The 19,629-nt window shown below is 39.4% G+C and overlaps 2 protein-coding genes and 1 long non-coding RNA gene across 4 annotated transcripts in view; all 3 read right to left on the bottom strand.

Annotated features, from left to right (window-relative positions):
- The window catches only part of LOC139174313 (uncharacterized), a 36,970-nt gene extending 23,599 nt beyond the window's left edge, over positions 1–13,371 (bottom strand). The window contains exons 1-14 of the mRNA XM_070764609.1: positions 13,345–13,371; positions 12,168–12,206; positions 11,966–12,037; positions 10,908–10,946; positions 10,443–10,478; positions 9,746–9,781; positions 9,353–9,391; positions 7,942–8,010; positions 6,908–6,940; positions 6,626–6,655; positions 5,624–5,659; positions 3,259–3,294; positions 2,585–2,623; positions 840–911 (exon numbers count right to left, since the gene is read on the bottom strand). Coding sequence (XP_070620710.1) covers positions 840–911; positions 2,585–2,623; positions 3,259–3,294; positions 5,624–5,659; positions 6,626–6,655; positions 6,908–6,940; positions 7,942–8,010; positions 9,353–9,391; positions 9,746–9,781; positions 10,443–10,478; positions 10,908–10,946; positions 11,966–12,037; positions 12,168–12,200 — 570 coding nt within the window. The 5' untranslated portion in view covers positions 12,201–12,206; positions 13,345–13,371. The remainder of the gene's footprint in view (positions 1–839; positions 912–2,584; positions 2,624–3,258; positions 3,295–5,623; positions 5,660–6,625; positions 6,656–6,907; positions 6,941–7,941; positions 8,011–9,352; positions 9,392–9,745; positions 9,782–10,442; positions 10,479–10,907; positions 10,947–11,965; positions 12,038–12,167; positions 12,207–13,344) is intronic.
- An 803-nt stretch (positions 13,372–14,174) lies between these two features.
- On the bottom strand, positions 14,175–17,299 carry LOC139174175 (uncharacterized). 2 transcript variants are annotated; one of them, XR_011560319.1, is made up of 4 exons: positions 17,010–17,299; positions 15,471–15,503; positions 15,192–15,224; positions 14,175–14,210 (listed from the first exon to the last, which is right to left on the bottom strand). It is a non-coding gene; the product is annotated as an uncharacterized lncRNA (long non-coding RNA). The 2 variants fall into 2 exon arrangements; XR_011560320.1 differs by lacking the exon at positions 17,010–17,299 and adding an exon at positions 15,849–15,951.
- Positions 17,300–19,442: 2,143 nt separating this feature from the next.
- LGALS4 (galectin 4) overlaps positions 19,443–19,629 on the bottom strand; it is a 36,636-nt gene continuing 36,449 nt past the window's right edge. The window contains exon 11 of the mRNA XM_070764582.1: positions 19,443–19,520. Within this exon, the coding sequence (XP_070620683.1) occupies positions 19,458–19,520 (63 nt within the window). The 3' untranslated portion in view covers positions 19,443–19,457. The remainder of the gene's footprint in view (positions 19,521–19,629) is intronic.

Here is a 19,629-nt window from a genome sequence, read left to right as displayed (position 1 = left end):
TTCTCCAGAGAAGAGCTGTGCCTTTCTAATCACAGATTGAGTGATGAAGCCTAAAAGACAGCTGAATCAACAGCAATCTGAGACTGGTTATTGTGAGCAAAGCATTTTTGTGGGGTTTCTTAAAAGATACATTATTGTCAGCTCTTCTAAAAGTCTCCTGATATCCTCGTTTAAGCCTTTCTCCTGAGCCACAGGGAAGGCCTGTGGAAGTCGGACTCTTTCAACTACCAACAATAGTCAGAACAATGCCTTTCTTTAAATGATATAGCAGTGATGGCAAACCTATAACATGGGTGCACGTGAAGCCATATCTGCTGGCATATGAGCCGTTGCTCTAGCTCAGCTCCAATATGCATGTATGTGCCGGTCAGCTGATTTTTGGCTCTCACAGAGACTTTGGGAGGGCATTTTTGGCTTCCAGAGAGCCTCCGGGAGGATGGGCGAGGGCGTTTTTACCTTCCCTCGGCTCCAGGGAAGCCTTTGGAGCCTGGGGAGAGAAAAACATGAGCCTACTGGGCCCACCAGAAGTTGGGAAACAGGCTGTTTCCAGCCTCCAGAGGCCTCCAGGGGTTGGGGGAAGCTATTTTCACCCTCCCGAGGCATTAAATTATGGGTGTGGGCACTTGCACATATACCATAGCGTACATGCACACTCTTTCGGCACCCAAGGAAAAAAAAGTCCCCCATCACTGGTTTACAGCTTCCTGATGGAATTCTTCCTGAAATATCAAGTTCCTTTGGGGGCAGTGAAGCTGCAGAGTGCTGACCAGATTATATCTAAGAAAGATAACATAGAAGACATACGAGAAATGAAAGGACTGAAGTGTGTATCTACTTACTATCAAGTTATACATCAGTTTATCACCATGTGATAGTCCCTTAAGAACATTTAACATCTTCTCCAAGATTTGCTACAAAGAAGGAGAAAAAAATTATCCTCTTTTATGGATTTCTAATAACTGTGTTGTACCAGTGCACGGCATAAATGTCTTAGTAGGTCTTGCCTGGGCCACTGCAGTCCTTTAAAATAAACTGGTGAGGCCTTGAGGGCCATGGAGGATATTGATGTGAATGGTCTCACATCACCAGAGAAGGTACATACAGTCATATCAACATTTTGAAGCAACCAAAGTCAAGGAAACCATGGCAGGAATTCCAGAAATTCTGCTACATTTTTGTCAGATTTTTGTAAGAATATAATAATAATAATAATAATAATAATAATAATAATAATAATAATAATATTATTAATAATATTAATATTAACATAGAAGACTAACAGCAGAAAAAGACCTCATGGTCCATCTAGTCTGCCCTTATACTATTTCCTGTATTTTATCTTACAATGGATATATGTTTATCCCAGGCATGTTTAAATTCAGTTACTGTGGATTTACCAACCACGTCTGCTGGAAGTTTGTTCCAAGGATCTACTACTCTTTCAGTGAAATAATATTTTCTCATGTTGCTTTTGATCTTTCCCCCAACTAACTTCAGATTGTGTCCCCTTGTTCTTGTGTTCACTTTCCTATTAAAAACACTTCCCTCCTGGACCTTATTTAACCCTTTAACATATTTAAATGTTCAATCATGTCTAATAAATTATTATTTATTAGATTTGTATGCCTCCGATCCTCGGAGTGGCTCACAACAGGACAATTCACAATATACATCCAAAGCTTTCGTTATTTCTTTTTAAGGACAATAAAGTCAAGCTGGAGCTACACTGAGTCCTTTTCACACCCATTCTACACACCCAGAACTGAACAGCCTTGATGATGATATGATGATACATTACATTTATGGGTTTCCCCACTCTCAGAGTGTCTGGGCAGTTGGGATGAATTTGTTGGGTGCTTCACAGCTTGGCATGTCTATCATAATTTATTGGAAGTCATTCAGATGGTGGATTGCATGACAGCTTCTAAGTTAACAATGCTGAGTTGTAAATATACACCTGTTCTGGTTTCAGGCTAATGCAGATAATAATTGGAATAAATGATTGCTCAATGCATATATTTGTAAAAAAACACAACATCTTCTTTATTCCTCCTTTCTCCCATTCAAACATCAGCTTTGCACACAGTGCTTCCTTTTCTCATCTCTATTTCTAGTAGTTAAGTAAATTATCTTGAGAGTAGCATAAAAACATTCCACAAGTCATTCTAAAATTTATCGGCTAACCAGTGCTAGCCAGGAATCATAAAAACAGGTAATACATCGCAGAATTGGTAGCTTATGCATCCATTTTGAAATGATGACAAGATCAAACAAAATCAGCTTCTTCTTCCATTCACACCCAGATGTGAGGTAACTGATTAACCAGTTCCTCACCTTCTAATATCTTTTCCCTGACACCTGTTCTAACCTCCTCTGAGAGCGTCTGAAGTAAGGGTTAATCCTCAAGCTGATTTATTCAAAACTGGCCTAAGATTTTAATCTTGTCTTCTTTATGATGCTCTGGGAAGAATGGCGATGGTTGCTGGGTGTGGGTGTGGGAATGGAATCACAAAAGGGGCCTTTCATCACATGCAAAGAGAATATTTCACAAAGAAGAACAGAGGATAAACAAAGAGGGTTTTACCTCAGAATCAGCTATGTTACATGCGTTTTCTAGACAGTCCTACAAATAAAGCAAAAATAATTACTGCTACTGTGACATCACGATACATATGATTTCTACAATCACATTTTCAACAATTTTGCTTAAAACCTATTGCAGTTTATGGCAAAACTGGTCCTAATGACTGAGAAATTTCTTAACGAAAATCACAGCCATAAAAAGGTCATAAAGGTAATATATTATGCAAACACAAGAAATGCCATTGTATTTGTAGCCAAGAGATTTGCATGAAATTTCTACAACCAAAAAGTAATACAGAGAAAGATTTAGACTTTGTTATAATTTTTGGGATCGTTCAAAAATTTTCTCCTTTCGGCTTCCCCAACATTTTCTGGAAAAATAGATCCTGAAAAAAGAGATGAGGAAGTGCACCATCTTAGCAACAAAACTTCATTGGACCAGACAGATGTGTCATGTCCAAAAGGGTCAGAAACTACAAGGAGGGAAAGGAATTGTTCAGATCAGACTTCCCCAGTGCAAAAATGCTCCTTGGGAACAATCCTGAAAAGGATTTGTCCTCACATACAACCAAAGGAACTGGGTTTGGGGCCAGTGTTGTTGTAACACTGGGATGCTTCACTGAAGGCAAGAAGATTTTTTTTTAAATGGCAGAAGATGAAGAAAGAGCTACTTACTGTTAATTTTTCAACTTCCTGTGCATTGAAACCGTTCTACAAAGGAAACAAGCACATCAAATCCTACCCTGATAGAAGACACCAAGGACCTTTCTATCCATGCCTTCGCTACCATATTATTATTATTATTATTATTATTATTATTATTATTATTATTATTATTATTAATTAGATTTGTATGCCGCCTGTCTCCACAGACTCGGGGCGGCTCACAGCAGTGACAAAAACAACATACATTGACAAATCTAATAATTCAAAATCTAAAATAACACTTGTACATTTAAAAATCTAAAAGCAAAGAACCCCAATATAAAAAACATACATACAGTCATATCATGCACTAAATCTACATAGGCAGGGGGAGATGTCTCAGTTCCCCCACGCTTGATGACAAAGGTGGGTTTTAAGGAGTTTACGAAAGGCAAGGAGGGTAGGGGCAGTTCTAATCTCTGGAGGGAGCTGGTTCCAGAGGGTCAGGGCCGCCACAGAGGAGGCTCTTCCCCTGGGTCCCGCCAGACGACATTGTTTAGTCGACGGGACCCGGAGAAGAGAAACTCTGTGGGACCTGACCAGTCGCTGGGATTCGTGCGGCAGAAGGCGGTCTCGCAGATATCCTGGTCCGGTGCCATGAAGGGCTTTATAGGTCATAACCAACACTTTGAATTGTGACCGAAAACTGATCGGCAACCAATGCAGACTGCGGAGTGTTGGAGTAACATGGGCATGAGCCCATGATTGCTCTCGTAGCTGCATTCTGCACGATCTGAAGTTTCCGAACATTCTTCAAAGGTAGCCCCCTGTAGAGAGCGTTACAGTAGTCGAACCTTCGAGGTGATGAGGGCATGAGTGACTTTTAGATACCATTGCTGCTCTCCTCCTCTTATGAAACAACCATCCTTTTTTTCAGAAAGTGAATCTAAAAAACAATTTGAATTGAATTCTAAAAAACAATTTAGTAACAAGGCACTTGGAGTTCAACGCCTTTTTCAGAACATTGCCTTACGTGTCCACATTTTCTCCCTTAATCTAGATTTACTTTAGTTATACACCTATACAGTTGGCCCTTGACTTATAACAGTTCACTTAGTGATCATTCAAAGTCACATCATCACTGAAAAAAGTTTTTCACACTTGCAGCCATTGTAACATTCCCATAGTCACGTGATTTACATTCAGATGCTTGGCAACTGACTCAAATTTATGACAGTTGCAATGTCTCGCAGTCACATGATCCCCCTTTGGGGTCTTCTGACAAGCAAAGTCAATGGGAAAGCCAGATTAACAGAGTAACCATGTTATTAATTTCGTAACTGCAGTGATTCACTTAAGAAACATGGCAAAAAAAACCCATAATGTTGCAAAACTCACTGAACAAATTTCTCACTTAACAACATATGTTTTGGGCTCTGATAGATGCAAGATATCCTTTTGATGGAATGTTTTTTATTCCGTTTCACCTAGGCCCCTTCTCTGCCTTTTCCTCCTCCAAGTAAGTTCACAGGTGTAATGCATTTGTGTGTCTCCACCTATACTGCTCTTCTTGGTTGTCAGTTGCGTAGCCATATGAAGAAAAAGGGCTACTGAAAACCCTCAATAGCATCTCATATCCCAATGATGGCGAAGCTTTTTTTCCTCAGGTGCCTTTTTTTCGCCCATGTGTGAGTGCCGACACTGATAATTTAATGCCCGGGGAGGGCAAAAACAGCTTCCCCAACCCCCAAGAGGCCTGAAACAGCCTGTTTCCCAACTTCTGGTGGGCCCAGTAGGCTCATGTTTTGCCCTCCCAAGGGTCCAAAGCCTTCCCTGGAGCCAGGGAGGGCAATAATACCCTCCCGCATCCCTCCGGAGGCTCTCTGGAAGCCCAAAACGCCCTCCCAGATCCTCTGTGCAAGCCAAAAATCAGCTGGCCAGCACACACATACACATTGGAGCTGAGCTAGGGCAATGGCTTACGTGCTAGCAGATATGGTTCCTCGTGCCACCTGTGGCACCTGTGCCATAGGTTCGCCATCACTGTCATATCCTTTTCCAACTGCTACAAGGATGTCAGCTCAATTTTGGAGCCTTTCTACTAGGAAAAAGGTTAAAAATAGATTTAGGCCATCCTGAGTCCTAAAAACCTTATTTAAGTTCTCCACATACCCCTAGACGATTTCCAGACTTTTGGGGTGGGTGGAAGTGTGCAATATTTTTTTAAGAGTGAGTATCAGAGCTCTTATCATAAAATAACTATTTTCCTAAATATTAAAATCTTGGTATATCTACTAAAATTTTGATGGGATTGAATCCGAAACAGTCAGCTTGAACTCATGGAAAAAATATCTTTCACAATGAAAGGGAAAAAGATGGTCAAAGATCTACTTACGACCATTTTCATTGTATGTTCCTCACTCAGTTCATCCTACAATGGAAACAACAGATATCAGTTCAATTCTCACCTGACAACATACATGACATAGAGGTCCTTCATAATAGACATACAGGTCTCTTGAGGTTAAAGATGGTGACTTCATGAAACATTTTGGATTGGATTGATTGAAACAAATCTCTCATGGATTTGCAAATATGACTTTCAATAAAATAATCTCTTGGAAAAAAGGGGATAAAATTGCAACTGATGCTAGGAGTATTAGATAAGTCACAACCATTAGAGATAGACACTCCCACTTATATTTCTCACCCTTGGCAACTTTAAACTATGTGAACTTCAACTCCCAGAACCCCCCAGATTACATGTTTGAAGATGTGTAGGCTTTAATAACCTCCCTTTATTGGCTGGGAATTCAGGTATTGTAGCCCACATATCTGAGGTTGCTGAGGTTAAGAAACACTTCACTAGAAAATAAAACTCTCCATAAAACTCTTCCTCTATTCAGAAAGGATATAAGCAGTGGTGGGCTCCTAAGGGTACGGTCAGGTGCGCAGTACTGGTAGCAAAATTTTGATTTTTTTGTTCATGAGGTTGACTGTGTATAATTTTAGAAGAGCTGTGCGTGCATGTGTGTACATACACTTTATATAGTAGATAATCAGGGGTGAGCTACTGCCCAGATGGGGGGGACGCAGTGGGGTAGAGAAAATGGAGCTCCACCCCAGAACACCCAATTTGCACTGAAAGATGTTGGAATAAATTGCATAAGCCATGCCCACAGAATGTGGTAGTAAAAAATTTTGGTAGCCTATCACTGGATATAAGTTTCAAGAGCTCAAATTCATGGCTGCATCTATGAATTGGAGTTTGGTGAATGTTGATGGAAATTAGAATCCGTAGGTTGATGTACAGTTGCTTTTCAGCCTCCAGAAAACTGAATAACAAGGACTTGGATTACCATAGAAAAGAGCACAAGATAAACACCAAACTACTTACCATAATTTTTTCCACCATATTGTTCTTTTCCTACAAAAGAAACGAAGGGTATGAGTCTGAGCCTCAAACGATAACTTCATGATAACAAGATGACTTCTCCAACTGTTTCGTCTCTGGATACTACCATACATGTGAACGGCTACATTCTCCAGATAGGAAACCCATAGTTATTACTAAAAGTGAGACTGCTCAGTTTTTTAGATGGTGGAATAAAGATAAAATGGGTGCTTGTTCAGTTCAAAGAAGAATAGGAAGGAAAGAAAATAAACAAAACCTACTCACTGTGTTTCCTTCTCTACCACCCGTGAATACACTCTAAAATGGGAACAAAAGCATACCTTAATACAGTGTTTCCCAACCTTGGCAACTTGAAGATATTTGGACTTCAACTCCCAGAATTCACTGTCTGGGGAATTCTGGGAGTTGAAGTCCAGATATCTTCAAGTTGCCAAGGTTGGGAAATATTGCCTTAATACACTGGTCCCTTGACTTTCGCGGGAGATACATTCCAAGACCGCCTGCGAAAGTCAAATTTCCGCAAAGTAGTGATGCTCCCTTCCTTCCTCTTCCTTCTTTCCTCCCCCTCCCTCCTCCATTCCTGGTTTTACTTACCCCCAGAACCCGCAGGGGCAACATGGTGGCAAGCTGGGGGCTTTGCTGCGCATCGGCGGGCGGCAGTAACACTCGGTTTCAAGTGGAGTATACCAACACTCCGAGAATTAAAGGGGAGGGATCAGGAGGCTGGGGCGGAAGCGGAGCTTTTATTTAAAGAAGCCAGATGACTGGGGTGTGGGGGGAGGAGGAGAGTTAAAATGCACAGTATTGTACATTGGGCGGCCGCGGGCAAACGTTCAAATGTTAAAAAAAAAGCGGAGTATTTTTTTAATTAATATTTTTGAAAACCCGTGGTATAGCCTTTCCGCAACAGTCAGACCCGCGAAAGTCAAGGGACCACTGTAATTATGGTGTGACAGTATATCCTATGGGGTGGGGAAAAACTCTGGAGAGTTATTATGGTTACATCTAAGAAGGACAACATAGAGCAGAGTTCCCAACCTTGGCAACTTGGAGATATCTGGACTTCAACTCCCAGAATTCCGCAGCCAGTGAATTCTGGGAGTTGAAGTCCAAATATCTTCTACTTGCCAAGTTTGGGAAACACTGACATAGAGAACATAGAAGAAATGAGACAAATTTCTTCTCTATGAGAAAAATTTCGAGTGTACAGAGAGGGGCGGCATACAAATCTAATAAATAATAATAATAATAACAATAATAATAACAATAATAATAAAATTAAGTTTGTATCTACTTACTATCAGTTTAGATACTCCTTTGCTACTATTGGCTTTCTTGAGAAAAGGTACTATCTTTTCCCCGATTGACTAAAAGGAAGAAGAAAAACCATTATGGATTCCGTCATAAGTTGTGCCGATGCATGATACTTGTGGGTCTTGCTTGGGCCACTGTAGCCCACTGGTGAGATAAACCTGTGAGCCCTTGAGGGCCACAGAGGAGACTGGTGTGAATGGCCTCACAACATCCGAGTAGGAACGTAGAATCACATCAACCTTTGAGGTAGGAAGAATCAGGGAGACCACCACAGGGATTTCAGGACAACTATCATAAACTACTGGTATATTAGCAAAATCTTGAAACTTTATTATTCCTTTTCAAGGAGAACAAAGTCAGGCTGGCTTTCCGAAACAAATTCACTAGGAAAATTGCATCTGACAGAAAGATCATTCGAGTCAACAATGTACCATTTTTCAGGGGGGGGAAATTACAATCATTTATATAATTTATTTTTTATTTATTTGTTTGTTTTGTGGGTGATAATCAGAAAGATACTAGAATGCGCAAAAATGAATAAAATGACGATGGAATTGCAGAATAAACAGGGAAATGGTTATTATACCATATGGGGGGAATTATACAATTGGATAGAGGAAAAAAAACAGAAATTAAAAAACCAGACAAAATAAAAGAGGAAAACGTAGAAATGAAATGTAACAACAACCTTATTTCAAAATGCACAAGTTTCTGTAAATTGCTTATATGTATTGTATGATGTGTCTACTTTTTGTATGTGTTTGTTTATGCTTTATATTTCAAAAAATTCAATAAAAAATAAATTTAAAAAACAAAGATATAATATTTATATACATGATACTAGTAAAAGAGAAACATTAGGACAGGGGATGGAAGGCACTAAAGTACACTTATGCATGCCACTTACTGACCTCTTAGGAATTGGGAGAGGTCAATAGTGGACAATCTAAGGGGAAGGTTTTGGGGGTTAGGTGATGATACTACAGAGTCTGGTAGTGAGTTCCATGCATCAACTACTCGGTTACTAAAGTCATATTTCCTGCAATCGAGTTTAGAGCGGTTTACTTTAAGTTTGTATCTGTTGCATGCTCATGTGTTGTTGTGGTTGAAACTGAAGTAGTCGTTGAAAGGAAGGACGTTGTAGCAGATGATTTTATTGGAGAAACCCTCCCCATCCAAAAAGTGTCCCTTGGCAATAATTCCAAAACATAGGTTTCTCCTTTGGCTACTGGGTGTAGTGCTATTTGAATTTGTTTTAAAAAGAAAAGTTAAAGCAGATAAAATGTTTTGGCCTTGCCTGCTCAGTTTCTGCTCTGGGTCTCAGGGAGTGTTTTTCGGATGCAAGAAGAATATTAGTCAGAAAAAGCAAAGAATTATGAAGAAATGTATACTTACAATCAACACAAAAATATTAATTGGACCTTTGCCTATATTCTATAAGGGGGGAAAAGAGAAAGACATCACACATGTTTTCTGCAATTATGGCATCTCTACCATCTTTAATATCATTCTACAGATGAGATACATGCATTTGTTAACAGAACAGGGACTGACAGAGCCAAAAAATGCACACATGGGTAAGCTGTGTTCGGAAACATTTCCTTTCATTTTCTTTTCAATACAATCTTCCTCAGTGCAAAACATCCTTGGAGCCTTTGTCCACACATATAACCAAATGAAGAGGGTTTGAGTTTAGGTCAGTGTTGCCATAATACATAGATCCCTTCATTGCAAGCAGGAAATATATTACTCAAAGAAAATGTAGAAGATGAAGAATGAGCTACTCACCATTAGTTTTCCAATTTCTTTTGCATTCAAATCATTCTACGAAGGAAAGAAGCATGTCAAATTCTATTCTGACTCAAAGACCCAAAGGACCTCTCTATCCCTGCCATTACTACCTTCTTAAGGGTTGTTAAATGGAAATATAACAAAAGAACTATATATATATATATATATACATATAGGACAAAATAAATAAATAAACAGAGGGGCGGCATACAAGTCCAAATAATAAATAAATAAATAAATACCGGTAATATATATAATGACAGCTGCAAGAACAGCAATTTGTGCAATACTGCAGAAAAACGAATAAAACCTCTGAACGTTTAGTAATTTTTAAAAAATTCAATTGTGCCAAAATGGACAAATTAACAATAGAATTGAAAGGACAAATAGATTTGGAATACTATGCAATATGGAAGAAGTGGTACGACTAGACATTAAACATGCATATTTGTGTGAAAATTGGCTTCTGAAATCCCACAATAGTATCATACTACTACAAGTAAGTCAGCTGAGATTCAGAGCATTTTTCTGGGCAGAAAAAAACTCAAAACGCTTTAGATCATCCTGAAGCTGTTATTTACCACTCACCCATTAAAGTTTGGAGACTGTTAGAGGTAGGGATTTTTTTAAAGGTATGATTGCATGCCAGGGAGATATTTCCCATGGAAAACAAGATGGTCAAAGAGCTACTTACAATGATTTCCAATGTACGTTCCTCACTCAGTTCATTCTGCAGTGGAAACAAAGGTTGCCTTAAGCTGTTTTAAAAACAAATGTAAAGACAAGGCAAATATTTTCACTCTATCTGCTGGGTTTGTGCTCTCAAGATTCTGGAGATGCACAGCTGACTCATTACAAGACCTTCACAAGACCCTCACTTGACACACCCACGCGCATGAAGTCCTTATAATCAGAAGAAAACTGACACTAACATCCACTAAACTTCACTGAAGATATTACCTAGCCTGGTAACAAAATGTTCGGAAACCAATCCACAAGCTTGGAGAACAAACCTTTACCCTCATCCTAAGCCTGAGCTACAAATATTTGCCACTATTGCAATGATCTAAATCCTGGGAGAAGAAAACTGGAAGAGATGCTTGTTTAGATACAAGAAGTTAAAATAAGAAACAGAAGAAGACAAATCAAAGCTACTTACTACCAATTCAGCCAGAGGACCATGATTGACAATTGCCTTCTACAAAGGAAACCGAGAGGATCAGTTCTATTATCCTGATAAGATAACCATCAATAATCATTACTATGACATTACGGGTAACTTCAGTGCCATATATCAATGTCATCTATATATTGTATTCTCCAGATAGATAGAAGCAGTGCCATTCCAATCACGAATTAAAAGCATTCTGAGACATGTTACTGTTGTGAGAAAAGTTTTTATGATTTTTTTTGCTTAAAAGGCTCATTATTATGCAGTTTTCTAAAGGTTTCTTGATATGCTATTGAAAGGGTCAGAATCCCAGAGCATGTACAGAGTGCAACCTAGTTCAACTTTTAATTCTCTAACTTTTGATTCCCTGTCAAGCTGCAACTAGATGTGCCAACTACATAGATAAGAACTCCAGGCTGACTGGCAAAGTCAGGATAGTGAAGTAACTTTTTTTGGAGGCGGGGTAATCTTGCTTGCAGTATGTGAATGCTGTAAACTTTGAAATGTGTTTTCTCAGCAAATTAATGTGAGAAACTCCAAAATGTATTTCTTTTAAGGTCTCTTTGTTTTCCAAAAAAACAATCACGGGGTTTGCCTGAACTGTTTCCAACACTATGACAATAATGCAAGTAATATGTGTGAGCTATAAAAAAGGAAAGGTTTTAGTTAGCACGCGAGCACCTGTTTTCATTTCTCTGCCTGCTGTTCAAGGGGGAAGTTTTTCTTTCTGATCAGAAAAATAAAACTGATTACCAGTTCAGATTCTGAACAGCATTTGGTGAAAACCCTTACACTGTTTTAAGCCTTTCTCCTAAGCCACAGAGAAGACTTGTGAAGCCAGACTCTTTCAACTTCAGACAGTAGTCAAAATAATGCCTTTCTCTAAATGTTCCCAAGAGCTTATAGCCTTCTGCTGGAATTATTCCTGAAATGTCTGGAGATCCTTTATGGGAGTGAGGTTCAAGAGGTCTGATCAGTTCATATCTAAGAAGGATAACATAGGACGCGTAGAAGAAATGAGATAATGTAAGTGCGCATCTACTTACTATCATGTCATATATTGGTTTATTATCATGTGATATCTCCTTAAAAAGGTATATCATCTTCTCCAAGAGGTCCTGCAAGAAAGGAAAAAAACCTTTATCCTCTTTTATGGATTCCTTCATAACTACGCTATGCCAGTACAGTGGTACCTCTACTTACATATTTGAGAAAGGAAGAACAGAGGAGGAACAAGGAGATATTTACCAAAAAATCAGCTACGTTACACTCATCTTCCATACATTCCTGTAAATAAAACAAAAGACATTGCTTCTATGAAATCACACATGACATGAAATTGCATGTGACTTCTCTAACCTCATATAGGACAATTCTGCAGAAAATTGCCCCTAATGACTGAGGCATTTTTAACAACCATCACAAAAAAGGTCATAAAACCAGGCCAGTCAGATGAGTCACCCAATTTATGGCTATCACAACTTATGCCCATTATGGACAGGCTATATTGAGGTCATAAGTCAAGGTCTATCTGTACCAGAGGTTGGTTGCTCCCAGTTCGGACCAGTTCTATAGAACCAGTAGCAGGAATTTTCCCCCACTTGCTGAACTGGGAGTGATTGACAGTTGGCCATGCTCCCGAACCGGCTCTAATCATAGCATTGTAGGCGTCACCATCTTGTTTTTTGGCTTCTGCGCATGTGCAGAAGCTTGGGTTTTGGCACTGCGCATGCATGCACAGCAATGCAAGCATGCCCATGTATCGCAGGAGGGGAAGAGGAAGCGAACCAGGGGCAAGATAAGTTAGAACCCACTCTTGATCTGTACAATACGTGATCCTAGGAAAAAGAATAACATGGTAACTGCACCAGCACAACTTCCTAATTTTAATCTTTGTTTGTTTTTTTGTTTACTATATTGTGGGAAGGCAGACTATTTTATCCCCTTAGGATTTAATATATTATGCAAACCCCAGAAATTCACTTGAATTTATAGCCAACAGAAGAGGGTTGCATGAAATGTATACAATACTAAAATGTGGACTAAGTAACCCCGAGAAAGTTTAGGTTTCATAATAATTTTTTGGATGATTTGAAAAATCCCTATTACTCCTTTCTATATTTCCTGATAAAACAGAGGCTGGAAAAGGATATGATGAAATGCACCAACTGACCAACAAAACTGTATTTGGACCACACAGGTGAGTCACCAGTGAATCACACCAAAAAGGGGCAAAAATTACACAGAGAGAAATAAATTGTTCAGATAATTTTTCCCAAAGGCAAAGATTTCTTGGGGACAATTCTGAAAAGACATACAACCCAAATGAATTTGGTTTGGAGGTCAGGGATGCTTCATTGCTAGAAAGAAGTATATTACTCAAAAAAAGAAGAAGAAAGAAGAAAATTAAGAAAGAGCTACTTACCGTTAATTTTTCAGTATCGTTTTTATTTAAAGCATTCTATAAAAGAATAAAGCATGTCAAATTTTGTCACAATGAAAGTACCCAGTTTTGGATTTTTTTTATTCCCCTCACCTCACCTTCTTCCTTCGGCAGCAACTCTCCTCCTCCTCTTCTTCCTCCTCCTCCTCCTCCTCCCACCCAAATTCCGAGCTTTTATTTCTTTCCTAATGGGTTTGCACACATTATTTGCTTTTACATTGATTCCTATGGGAAAAATGGCTTCTACTTAAGAATGTTTCTACTTAAGAACCTGGTCACGGAACGAATTAAGTTCTTAAGTAGAAGTACCACTGTATATCCCTTTCTATCTCCCCTGCCTCTTCCTCCTCCAAGTAGGTTCAAATGTGAAATATACTCATGATTAAATATGCAGGGCTGTGTTTCTATCTACATGTGCTCTACTTGATTTTCAGTGTAGCCATGTGCTGAAATCCTTCAATAGCATCTTATTTCCTCTTTCAACTACTACAAGAATGTCGTTTGGTTTCAGAAAGAGGTTTTTTTAAGGATTTGGGCCATCCTGAGTCCTAAGACCTTTATTTAGGTTCTCAATATACCCCAAACTATTCCCAAAACTTTGGAAGTGTGTAATATTTACTAAGAATGGATATCATAGCTTTCATCCTAAACCAGGATAACTGTCCTTCTAAGTATATAACTTTGCTATATTTCACTTCTTTGTGTATATCTGCAAAACTTTGGTGGGGAAGAACCCCAAAAGGGTCTCTTGATTGCATGCAAGGGAGGTATTTCACAATGAAAGGGAGAAAGATGATCAAAGAGTTACTTACAACTATTTCCATTGTATGTTTCTCACTCAGTATATCCTACAATGGAAACAAAGATCAACCTTCACATGAGAATATATATATATATATATACACAACTCTCCAACCATGCTATCTCTGCCATTTCATACATCATAAAATTAATTCCTTCCTTCTTTATTTCCTTTTTTCCTAAAATTAATCCCTTCCTTCTTCAGAAACAAAACAATTGGTCCCCAGGCAGCATGCTTTAAGATGGGTGGGCTCCAATCATTTCCCTTTCTGAGCTGGGGAATTCTGGGAGTTGTAGCCCATACATCTTAATACTCCTGAAGTTGAGATATACTTCACTGGAAGGAATAGTGAATTCTCCACTATAACTCCCTCCTCTATTCAAAAAGGGTCCCTTTTTGAAGGCTCCAAAATGGCTTTGCTAACACAGATTCCAAAAGAGAGAGTTGGGGACTTGGGGTTGTCTCAAGTCAGCAACTGCATTTTGCGAATTGCAGGTTCTATGAACCAAGCAATTCATTTGTAGCCGGCTAAGGTGGGACTGGCCAGGGGGCACCAGCAGTCAACGGAGAAGCCCTCTGCCTATCTGGATGAAGGGGGGCCTTGGGGGACCTGCAGGAATGGGGAATGGGGTGCAGTTTTCCTAACAGTCGGTGTCTCCCTTTGTGATATTTTTCTGAAGCTGATCAGTTAAGCAGGGAAGTGGTATAAGTTTAACTTAAAATTGAAAGAGTTGAAATTCATTGCAGTAAATATGAACTGGTGTTTGGTGAGGGTGGGTGGAAATATGATTCCATGGGTTGGTGATAGTTGCTTTTCAGCCTCCAGGAAATTCAATAATTACTCAAAGAAAAGAGCTCAAGATAAGGAAAAATTTCCTGACAGTGGGAACAATTAATCCGTGGAACAACTTGCCTTCAGAAATAGTAATTGGTCTAGAATGGTAGGGTCTCCTGCCATGGGCAGGGGGTTGGACTAGAAGACGTCCAAGGTCCCTTCCAATTCAGTTATTCTGTATTCTGTACTTACTAGAATTTTTGTCATCATTTCATGGCCAGTTGCCTACAAGGGAAATGAAGGGTATCAGTCCGATGCTCTCATAACAGCATGTATGACTTCTCCAACTGTACATCATTAGATAGCACACATATAAATGGCTGCATTTTTCAAAATAAGAAATACATATTTCTCACTGCAAGAGGGAGCGAGCGACAGGAACAAAGCCCCCAACCTTTTTTTTCAATAGGAGGATATTTTCCCAAAGGCAAAAAAAAAATCAGTACATCCAGCATGATGTAACTTACTTACCATAGGCTCTTCCTCAGCATTAGTCTTGTTATCCTGAAAAGAAAACAAGTAAACTTCAGGGTTAGGGTTAATTAGCTCCCTTAGATGTTTATAGGTAATATAGCCACATATGATATATGGGTTAAGTACCAATGAACCTCTGAATTTTTCTTTGGATTAAAAGACTAAGTACTCCAAGCCCTCTGCCTGCATTTTCAACCTCTTCATCAATAAATATTAATTAAACAATGAAGAAGAGCTCAACAAAAGTATGCCACCCCGAGTCTACGGAGAGGGGCGGCATACAAATCTAATAAATAAATAAATAAAATGCTTACTTGTTTCATCTGCAGGCCACCCAGCCGAAAGGCTATTGCCACCCACCAAATTTAGCCTTACCTGCTGTGCAGAGAGAGTAAAAGTCAAAGCAAAGATTAAAAGGAGACGCATCTCCTTGGTTGCTCTTCAGCTCTTCTGGCCCTTGCTGTTTTTCTAAGTGACTTTATTCAGCTCCACTGGCACGTTTTCATATCTTAATCCTTAGGCTTCATTGCCCAAACCCAATGCCTTTATTGTTAGTTGATTTACAAGGAAATGTTGAGCTTTGATTGCATCATGCACTATTATTCCATCGTCCATGCTCAAAGTGAAACTAAGAAGCAGATCTTGTATCTCTCTCCTGTGTGAAGTCAACATCAACATCATAGGGGCAACACATCTTCCTGTAATGTTTCCATACCAAATTGGCCAAAAGAGTGATTCAGCCAAAGTCGCACATGGAAACCACAGGGCTGAAAGTCTATAGAGATTCTCAGTCCTCCAACTGGGCTTTCTGGTTTTTCTTGGGAGATGTTTCACTTCTCATTCAAGAGGTTAATTCAACTCTCAGAGAAGCAAAAATGGATAAGAAGCAAAACTTCTTCCAAGAAAAACCATTGGCCTCTTGAAAAAGCACCTTTGGACTCAACGGCTGAGTCTGTCTGATCTTACTCCAGCATTTACAATTCACAATTCAAAGTGTTGGTTATGACCTATAAAGGCCTTCGTGGCACCGGACCATATTATCTCCGGGACCGCCTACTGCTGCACGAATCCCAGCGACCAGTTAGGTCCCACAGAGTGGGTCTTCTCCGGGTCCCGTCAACTAAACAATGCCGCTTGGCAGGACCCAGGGGAAGAGCCTTCTCTGTGGCGGCCCCGGCCCTCTGGAACCAACCCCCCCAGAGATTAGAATTGCCCCCACCCTCCTCGCCTTTCATAAGCTTCTTAAAACCCACCTTTGCCGTCAGACATGGGGGAACTGAGATACTCTTTCCCCCTAGGCCTTTACAATTTATGCATGGTATGTTTGTATGTATGTTTGGTTTTATAATAAGGTTTTTTTTAGTTGTTTAGTATTGGATTGTTACATGCTGTTTTTTTATCACTGTTGTTAGCCGCCCCGAGTCTGCGGAGAGGGGCGGCATACAAATCCAACAAATAATAATAATAATAATAATAATAATAATAATAATAATAATAATAATAATTTAACACCTTACCCTGTTATTTGTATTGTACCTTAAATGCAATTCTGGTTCCGAGGTAATTAATCAGCCCGGCATGGAATCACAGTTGGTCACCTTGTTTAAATGTTTTACCCGACTGAGGTGACTTACTCCATGTCTCCAAACCATTGGAAGAAGGGTCATTTTCCTCAAGTGGCAATTTTGCTGCAATTTTTTTTAAGACAAGCATATCTAATCTCTCCACTTGTATATTCTGGCTAGAAAGAGAGAGGGAAATGTTCTCTCAAAGTTCTCCACAGAAAATGATAAGACTTGTTCACCATCATGCTCTTCAGATTCATCCTATTTGGGATTCTTCAGACATATAGAAACCATTTATTATTAAATTGGGTTTAAACCTCTACTAGTTTAAGGAGTCTATCCGTGTAATGGGGATCAGCCTTGTAATAGAAAGTGCGAATTTTTTAAATAACCTCTGGTTAACTGCCACATCTGGAAGGCACTAACTTAAAAAACCCGCTTTGTATCATCTGCTGATCAAATTTAGTCAGAAACGTAGTCCTGTTGCTTTGCTGGATCAAGATGTTTTATTAAAAATGCTACTTAATGTTCTCAATTGTTCTCAAGTCTCTGATTGATTGATTGATTGATTGATTGATTGATTGATTGGAGTTTGTAGACCCCTCAAATTCAGCAGGATTCTAAATGTATTGGCAGACTGAGGAAGAGAGAAGAAGGGTCTATGTGGGTATTGGTGTCTCTCCCTCCTCCCCTCCGTTGCTTAATACTGGATGTAGGAGAGGGTCACATTTCCTGTGATCTTGATAGTTTCAATGTTTTTGATAGGGACATAGCGATAGGTGAAGTCAAACAAGTGATGGTCGTTGGTATAAACCTTGAACTTGTGGTTGTCACAACGGATTGAGATCTGGGAAGAGAGGAAAGGCAAATCTTACGCAGCTTCTTCTCTAGCAAAATTACTACTAATAATATTGCAATATTATTACTGCTAACCAGAGTATACTAAACATTTGTTAGACCAATTCTGGAATACAGTTCACCAGTACAGGAACCCACACCACATATCAGACATTAATACAATCGAGTGAGTCCAGAAATATTTCATATTCCTCTGCTAGCAACAAAATATTTTATTCCACCAGACTTGAAATAGTAGGATTAGACAATTCGCAACTGTCCCTTCCGAACTGATCTAAATGTAGTTCATAAAATCATATACCAAAATGTCCTTTCTGTTAATGACTACTTCACCTTCAACCACAGCAATACACGAGCACTTAATAAATTCAAACTCAGTATAAACTGCTCCAAACTCGACTGCATAAAATATGACTTCAGCAATAGAGTAATCAATGCCTGGAATGCATTACCTGACTCTGTGGTTTCTTCTTGCAACTCTATGACACCATATTATGGTGATTTTATTTTAATATTTTATCTTATATATTGTCCACATAACATGTGTGTGTATACCTAAAAATTTACATACACACAAACGTGTGTGTGTATGTGTGTGTGTGTGTGTGTGTGTGTGCTAATATTTTATTTAGTCCTATTTTTGTATATCCGTGATTGCATGGCCTCTGTAAATGTGATATGCTACTTAAATAAAATCCAGAGGTTCAGATTTCAATTCCTCAAAGCTGTGCTAGCTGGGAATTATGGGAGATGGAGTCTTACACCTCTGGAAGACACCAACTCAATCTTCTCTCCAATCCCCACTGCCTTCCTGCCTGCCTACCTTCCCATCAGCCAGCTACTTAAGCTCTTTGCTGGAATCCAATAGTGTCCACACAAGTTAGTAAAAGGTAAGTGATGTACCAATTGAACAGCTGTGGCTGCCTTGTTGACCTTTTTTCACCTCCTCCTTGCAGACACCCCTCCCTGCTGAAACCAAAGAAAACTGACCTCAAAGTACTTCCCAGGTTGGAAAGGGTTAAAGGGCAACTTGCGTTCCTCAGTTCCCCACTGGTTATTCAGTAAACTGTTGCGCGCCACATATCTCCATGGCTGCATGCGTGGATTAATGTTTAGAGCAAGTTCTTGGCCAGCCACAAGACTGATTTCAAACCTTGGAAAGAGAGAAAAAAGTAGGCACCCAAGAACTAGGCTCAGTGGCTAAGCGTCTTCGGAGAGGGGCGGCATTCAAATCAAATCAAATCAAATAAATAAATAAATAAATAAATAAAAAGTTGTTGTTGTTATTATTATTATTATTATATTGAGTTTGTCGATCAGAAAGGTCAGCAGTTCGTCAGTTCAAATTTGTCAGTTCAAATTCCTAGTATAGATTTCCTGCATGAGCAAGGGGTTGGACTAGATGACCTCCAATGATGCTAGCAAGGTAAGAACTTTGGCCCTGACTATAGAAAGGCAGCTGTGCCCAATGGTTATAATTCCATTCCTCTGCCTGTATCCCAAAATGCATGCAAACAAAAAGAGAGACTGAAGACCTGGTAGCATTCTTCGGAATAGACCCTCACATTGTGATGGTCTTGTTGACTCCCAGGCCTCCAGGAATGTTGCCTGTGTAGGGCACCAGCTGAAATAGGCAAGAATCCAGGTTATGCTTAACCCCCTTCTGACTGGCTCTTGTCGCTGCTAGAAGAGGACATATTTTAACCTGGGGGAAAGGGTTAAATATTAACACC

This window comes from Erythrolamprus reginae, chromosome 11 (genome assembly GCF_031021105.1).
Source record: "Erythrolamprus reginae isolate rEryReg1 chromosome 11, rEryReg1.hap1, whole genome shotgun sequence".
Lineage (NCBI taxonomy): Eukaryota > Metazoa > Chordata > Lepidosauria > Squamata > Dipsadidae > Erythrolamprus > Erythrolamprus reginae.
Note: the sequence above shows the minus strand (reverse complement) of the source record. Positions and strands in the feature narration are given on the sequence as shown.